At 44.8% G+C, this 7894-nt stretch overlaps 1 protein-coding gene across 1 annotated transcript in view; it reads right to left on the reverse strand.

The window, feature by feature from the left end:
• Positions 1-5307: 5307 nt before the first annotated feature.
• SARC_02328 (hypothetical protein) overlaps positions 5308-7894 on the reverse strand; it is a 5217-nt gene continuing 2630 nt past the window's right edge. Inside the window, exons 4-8 of the mRNA XM_014303918.1 lie at positions 7554-7824; positions 7092-7210; positions 6547-6856; positions 6075-6330; positions 5308-5710 (exon numbers count right to left, since the gene is read on the reverse strand). Coding sequence (XP_014159393.1) covers positions 5532-5710; positions 6075-6330; positions 6547-6856; positions 7092-7210; positions 7554-7824 — 1135 coding nt within the window. The 3' untranslated portion in view covers positions 5308-5531. The remainder of the gene's footprint in view (positions 5711-6074; positions 6331-6546; positions 6857-7091; positions 7211-7553; positions 7825-7894) is intronic.

The raw sequence follows: 7894 nt of genomic DNA on the forward strand, positions 1-7894 counted from the left end.
TAGTAATATATAGATATATATATATATATATATATATATATATATTATATATATATATTATATATATTATATTTATGTGTATAAGTATATATATATATTTATATATATATATACGTGTGTGTGTGTGTGTTGTGCATGTGTTTGTGTGTGTGCGTTTATGTGTATATGTTTATTGTTGTGTACGTATTTCGTTCATGGTCGAAATATAGACCCTTTTTGTTGGAATCAGAGAGTATCCAAAGTGTATTTCCCTGACATTCACGTGCGAGGAGAATGTATTCCTCACACGTGAGTCCTTCTTATTCACTGGCTGCAGACACTAAATCCCTCGCTAGAGTTCAGCAAAGAACTGTTCACGGCCTTGTTGACGGATACAATCCTACGAAAACCGAATGCGTATGTTTACTAGTTTCACACATGCTACGTGAATAATTGAATAATTGAATAGTTAAATCTATTCCTTTATGGATATTTGGTACAAGTCAGAAGTAGGTAGCCCACATGTCTGCACTAGCAACTTTCAGAGATGCATGGTGTGTGCTCACTGCGCTCAGAATGACGCCGACGGCAGTTCAATTTACACAGCTTAGCCATGCCGAGCGACTTCTCTCGCTCATGCAGTTGCATACTCGTTGTCTTACTATATCTTTTTCAATAGGATCAAACAAAATGACTTGACTGTGTTTTCGTGGGAGAAGGGTGACGCCGCCAGTGTCTTCACGCGCGATGAAGCGGTGCTGAGCTTCCAAAAATCAGCCGTTGGAAACTACAAATGGAAGTTCAAATTGAGCAGGTACGATAAAAGTGCAGTGTATTTAGCCGTTTGCTGGATGCTTGTGCCCGTATTGCGAAGATAAAAAGTTCTGAAAGTTTTAAGGAAATGACAATGTGGCATGCCCTACAGCTTTGTACTGCATGGTTTGCAGAAGTGCAGTAAGTTTAAGTGACTTCACTGGAGCCGACTCTGTACTGTGTGGCAAATGGTTGGAGTGTTAAGCTGCGTAGAACCGCAACTATGCGGGCTTGATCATGGGATTAGATAATAGGGTTAAATATAAGCTTAGTGGTATGATGGTGGCCCCATGTGAGTAACCTCAAGGGCACAGCACAGGTCTACCACCTCGGCACACTGATAGCCCTCAATCTAATATTACTCTACTCATAGTTACCCCAAGAAACCCTTAAGTAGGAATAATACATTGTATATTTTAAGGCGTAGTATTAAATTTTACTGGGCTAGTTATGAGTATATTTATAGATGAGCAGTCAGTTAGGAAATATGAAATGATCAGAGGTAGATAGTTTATAGGCGATGGGCTACATGACGGGCAAGTTCATTGCAATCTGCGAAACTGACTGAAACAGTAGCCTTGCTACCTTTAACCTCTCGAAAGACTCGCATGCACCATCATAGCCGTTTATATCCGCAGCACTCATAGTGGTGCAACAACTTGTACAACCGAAGCATTGATTATAAGTATACCTTCACATTTCATTCCTGGTCTCTTCATGACTGATAATACAAAGAAGTGAGTTGGGTGGAGAGGTACTTGCCCAACACTTGGTGCAACCGATGGCAGCTCTGATCAATGTCCTAGTCACAGAGCGAGACGATCTTATAGGTAGGTGAGAATACGTTTACTCAGTACAGATAGCTCACTTCAGGCGTTCTGTATTCGCGCAGCACACAACCCCATAAATAGCTACAGGACATTCAAAATATTGTCATAATTATAGTTATCTGAGTACAAATCTGTTGTTCTGAATAGTTGTGACTACAAATGACTATACGTACGTGCTGACGATTTCTAAACTCGGAACATCTCTGATGTACAGTCATTGTGCTTTTCATTATATGTTCGCTTTTCAGTTCTCAAAGAGCGTTTACGCACCGACTCCGCCGCTTTTGGCGTGCATAGTTGTCTGTTTGTAACTGCCAGTACGAAATTAATCCTGTATGTTTTTTCACTATTAAGATTGAAAGCCGATGTCGCGGGGTTGTACTCGTGTTACACATATGATGTGAAAACGGAGCACTAATGTATATCTATTTCATTTTCGCAGAAGTTGTCAAGGCGAAGTCTGAGGACATACACAATGCAAAGAAACTCTTGGGAGAAATCGACAGAAAGAAGTTTAGGAGCTCAAAGTTTGATGGGAAAGCCTTCAGAGCTGTATGTTTTGAAAAGGTATTGCTTTGAAATCATTCTATCACCTGTACAGGCTTATAGCATCGTTGTTATACACCCTGCAAGGCAGTACGCTCTCGGACAACCGCTGTAGACTAAGCTCTTTTAGGTGTATCACCGTAAATAGTACTGATCGCCTCCCATCACGACGTGCGCCCACACTATGTTCTGTTTTCTGAGGAAGTCGATATAGCTTACAAGCGATCTGGCGGCTTCCCACAATAGAAGCTCGTATATCGAATGTATTGGGGGCCACCTATAAGCTTTGCTTAAAATGAATGCTTTTCTACTTTAATATTGTAGACTATGAAGAGTGATGGTTTCAGGCGTCCGATAGAGCGCCTACTAGGAGCCGAGGGAGACTTCCAAGCACGCTATAGTGACATGCAAAATGGGATACAAACTGCGCACGCACATCCAGGTATATGGTGACTGATAGCTTCTCTGGGCACGCGAATATTTAGTGGCTGCGGTGCGCGATTCCATGTTTTGTCACGTGGTATTGTACGGTACAAGTGCCATTGGCCCATTTAGATGACTGGCAATCCGGTCTTAAGTCGCATGAGCGGGGGTCATATGCATGTGTCATTTGTGCGGATTGATGGCAGTGCGTTACTACATCAGCACTTTCAACTCTGCAGCGAAGCGCTACTAATATCTTTCTGAATAACAGTCCGGAACCGCCACTGCCGTGCTTCTGAAATAGTAAAACTATGGCCCGACTTCACATTGCTTGCAATTCGTTAAAAAATATTATCCTGCTATTATCAATGCACATACACTTGATACTCGCATCCCCCCTCTTCAATTTATGTATTGAGGCGTAATGATATAGATAGTAACTACAATTAACGCCGACTACTCCTTATTCTATTTATAGCACCCATAATCATGGAGACCCCCAGCGGCAACCTCGCCTTCTCGGACCCCGTGGCTGCACCTGTACGCAGCGCATTTAAACGAGGTGCAGTTTCCAGTACTCTTCCCAGACGAAGTTCGGTACAAATCCATGATTCGGTTCCACCATCTGCTATGATAGGTGAAGTGATACCATTTGCGGAAACAGTCGACATTCAAGTACCAAATGCGAGTCATGATAATGCGGAAGTGGTTGCCGAGGTCGCCCCAGCCTTGCAGACCGATCTCGTGGGTTTGGCGGAGGAGAACGAGACCCAAAGTCAAGCAGTGGTTCAAGATGTGAAGTTACCTACCAGTAGACCGAAGAAGCGGAAAAAGCGAAACATAAACTAAAAGTGAGAAAGAGTTGCGCACAAAGGCAAAATGCATGCTAAAAGTTCGCCATCAAAATACATACAAGGCAAGAATTGGGCATTTATTTATTTCTGTGCATTGGTACGTAGTTGCACATGCGTTCTTAATAGCTGTTCCTATATATGGCATAGTGCAAGTTTGTAGCGAGATATACAGGAAGCTACCTCTGCCCAGGCTCATATAGTAGTAAGCGTCTACGTGGTCTGCGATTAGAGAACTGTCCTCTCACTCATATGAACATTTCCTCAAGATAGGCGATGTGCATGCCTAATGGTGGTGCATGTTTCATATCGAACCAGACATGCGCGTTCTCTTTAACCGACCCATGAGTCGTTATCGTGTTACATTTATAAATGAAGTCGTCGTATAGTTTGGCGCAGTTATGGTCATATCTGCCTGCCAATGAGCACTATACTTGTGGTGTTGTCTGCAGCTCCCTTCCTGTTGGGCATGAGATGAGGTGCGTAGAAACGCCGTGACAATCTCCGCAGGTATTCACTGTTGCGCACTTTCACAAGTGCCACAGTAGTTCGCATTCTCGGCCTGAGCCTGTCTGCAATTGGTGCCGAAACTAGACCCTGGTGCGGTAGGTGCTTGCAAAAGATGGGGCGGGAGAATACGCAGCGTGGCTTTGACTATCCGTACCCTGAAGAGGTCCCATTGTCGCTACAGCGGGCGGTTGATGCGTTTGGTATGAGGGAAATGGTTGGTGCGTGGAGTAGGGATATGGTACACATATACTGTGCACATAAAAGTTCCACAGCACTGTTATATGCAGCCAAACGACTCAAATTCGAGCTTCTTGTGTGAACATTGGTAGACCTGCGATGCCTCTACCATCTGTAGCCCGTACCCGAAACACTGGTACAGCAATGAATATATTCACCACACTCACATTCCTCTGAATCCCTCATTGTGGAATTCGCTATAGTATGCCAATACTGCCTCTGGTGCCCACTCATTGGTCAGTTTTACATCCCGACTGAGGTTGCGGATTTCTATACCCACCGGTTGCGCCGATGCATTGTCCTGCAACCCCTTATCTACAGTAATACTGCGGTGGGGAAGGAGATTGGACGAACGACAATGTTTGCTGTGTCATTATGTGTCAACAAGCGCTGGTGTTGGCGAATGTACGCACCCGATCATACTTCTCTCGACACTATTTATATACTCGCGCAATTCAATAAATCCACCTCAACCCTTTTTGAAAAGCTTTATCGGACGATCTGCTCAATCAGCTGACTCGGCTGAGGAGATATACTATTTACAGCTTTTTGGCGCGCAAATCCTTTTCTAAGAAAAAACATTGTTTTCAATCTCTCGTATGGTGCAAAGGGGCAAGAACCTGCCCCTTTGGGCTTTGAGGGGTTATATTTTGATCATACACAAGAGTCATAGACATGTCAATAATTGTACAATCCCGATTTTTTACAACGGCTACGGTTTCCTCTCGTTATTCCCAACAACAGCTCTTTTCGGTTCAAAGTTTTTCAAAAAGTTACAGCCGATTCATTATTATTTCCTTTTTTTTTTAAATGAACATAGTGTACAGTAAATAATATATACATAACAAGTTTACATCAATAAGGACCACGTACTGATCCGAGAGTGAGGACTGCAACTGTGGCCGTTCATCCCTATAGAATGAGACTGGCCCACTTGAAGCAAGAAACTGCCGATATTCAAACGCCGTAAATGGCACTGAATATGTTGGGGAACCCTGTACACCGTTTTACAAATCAAAAGTGCTTCACCTGTTGGGCAATATACAACAATTGACTGATACAGAATTCCTACATACAACGACGTGCAAATGATCAAACCACGCAAAACGATCACAACATTGCATAATATCAGGTTTTATTCTTACTGGCGTCCTAATGTCAGGTAATTCCATAACCAGTTTCCGTCTGATATCGCTCTCTAAGTGTTTACGACGGGATAGGGGGGAGCTCCAAAAATGGCGTTCTACCCCGGGTGCTCCGTATTGCCGAAAGAACTGCGCTGCATTGCGCTATATGCAAGAACATAGTTATAATCGTAGCATAGCTTATCGTGACAACACGCTTATGATCGTCCGTAGGGGTTGTATCGGGAGTCTCTCGAGCTTCCTCCACGGCCTCCACCACTAGAATAGGTGCTGCTGCCGCCGCCGTATCCGCTGGACTTATCGTCGTAACCACCACTCGCACCGTAGCCGGCACCGTAAGCTCCCTGGGCGCTACCTTGCGCAGCGTAACCGGAGGCTGCAATGTTAAGAAATATCAAAACATCAGCTGGATTCTATCGTATTCTTTTTTCATCTTTTAACAGTCTGTTTGTTAAACATTCTGACAGGAACTACTAACCATATTCTGCGATACATTTCTTATCGGTTTCCTGATAAAGCCGAGGCAAACCAACCCCTGCAATTATTGTCATAAACTCCACTTTAGCTCTGTATGGAGCGATATAACCCGATTTTAAGATCTCGATAACACTGGTATCGAGAGCTACACTGTACAAAATGAAATACCAATTAGACATGAGGTTTGAGCACACCTCGCCCCTCACATTCCCAATCTCAAGTTCATCACATTCGCACGTTTACCAATCACACAAAGTACTTACCGTCGTAAGAATCATAGCCGCCCTGAGAATATCCTCCCGTCGAAGCCTGACCATACTGATCGTAGCCGTAGCTATCTCCATACCCAGCAGTTGAGCCTCGTGCAGAGTCGCCACCGGCTGCACCTCTGCCATAACCACTGCTGGCGCTCTGGTCACCGTAGCCGTAGCCATCCCAGGCACCGCCGCCGGCACTGGCACCGTACGCACCACTGGAACCTTGTGCGTAGGGATCGGCACCCCAACCACCTCCACCGGACTGTGTACGAAGATTAGAAAATGAAAAGAATTAGAAATTGGCTGCAGATCTGCAAGATTAACAAATTTAATCGCAATAGTTAGTTGATTGATATGTATTGATCGACCCGGATCCAATAAAGGGAGAGCAAAACACGGCGTAAAACATAACAACTATCTCTTGTCTGACTCACTCGTAAAAGATCAGTCACGATGAAGCAGAACAGCTATACCATACCTGTTGTCCGTACTGGTCGTAGCCAGAGTTGTATCCTCCTCTGCTTCCGCGCGAGTCATAGCCGCCACCTCGACTGGAACCGCCGTTCTGGTGCCCACCTCGACCACCGCCGTAACTGCTACCGCCTCGACTAGACGCTCCGAACTTACCTCCCCCGTACGAGGATTGTCCTCCATATCCACCACTTTGGTACCCACCTGCGCCTCTCTGGCCGTGACTGCTACCGCCGTATGAGGGGTTGCCGCCGTAGCCACCGCCGTAGCCGCCGCGACCACCGGATTGGAAGCCGCCGGGTCGGTTGGAGTCGCTTCTGCAGGTGGAATGGGTGGTGAACACAAGTTCCGCAAGTGGGGGTATGCATTAGATGGGATGAGTGCGCACACGTTTTAAGGTGGTCGGATAGTACTATCCTATCACCAAACAACAGGACTGGGGGGGTGTAGGAATGTGAGAAAAGCGTGACAAGGGCATGAACTAGTATTAAACGCGCAGCAGCACCCACGTACACAACTTCAATATCGTATGACAAGTGTCCAAGAACATACCGTGGTTCGGCCTTTTTGACCTCGATCTCTTTGCCATCCACCTCATAGTATTGCTTCTGAACGACTGTGTCTACAACACTCGCTTCGGTGAAGCTTACGAATCCAAAACCTCTCAACCTCTGAAAAGTGTAAAAAAAATACACACGATCAGATGCATGTAAATATAAGGTAACGATACGTTTGCTGTAGCCAGACGCAGCTTACAAGAGCAAGATATGAATACCCTAATTCCATTATCTAGAATAAAGAATGTTTTAATAAAACTGGCGAATTTCGGACCCCCACCTTGCAATAAACGAATTCTTCGCTCATTGCGAAGTACCAACATCACAAAAACCACCAACGACGACACCACGACGGAAATTGAATCATGCCAGTGACCATATTCTAGTGCCTCAAAACATTGAAATACTAAAATTCCCGTTCTTAGCTACCACCCTAAAACCTAAAGCTGCTACCCACCTGTGTAAACTTGTCCTTCATAATCACCACATCGTCCACCTTTCCGAACTTGCCGAAGAATGTGGTTAAGCTCTCCTCCGTAGTCTCCGGGGAAAGTCCACCCACGAAAATTTTCATGGTCTTGATCAGAGGTCGTTCTGAGTCTCTTCTGATGGCTCTCTGTGGTACGGCTGGTTTGGGGTCGATTGTGCGCTCATCGATGGTATGGGGTCCAGCGCCCATTACTTTCTCAACTGACTTGGGATCGGCGAATGTAAGGAACCCAAATCCTCTGTAAAGTGGACAGATATATTCAAACTATTAAGTAAAACAAATCAAAAAAGGGGGCACTATATACATAT

This window comes from Sphaeroforma arctica, assembly GCF_001186125.1.
Source record: "Sphaeroforma arctica JP610 unplaced genomic scaffold supercont1.103, whole genome shotgun sequence".
Classification (NCBI taxonomy): Eukaryota; class Ichthyosporea; order Ichthyophonida; genus Sphaeroforma; species Sphaeroforma arctica.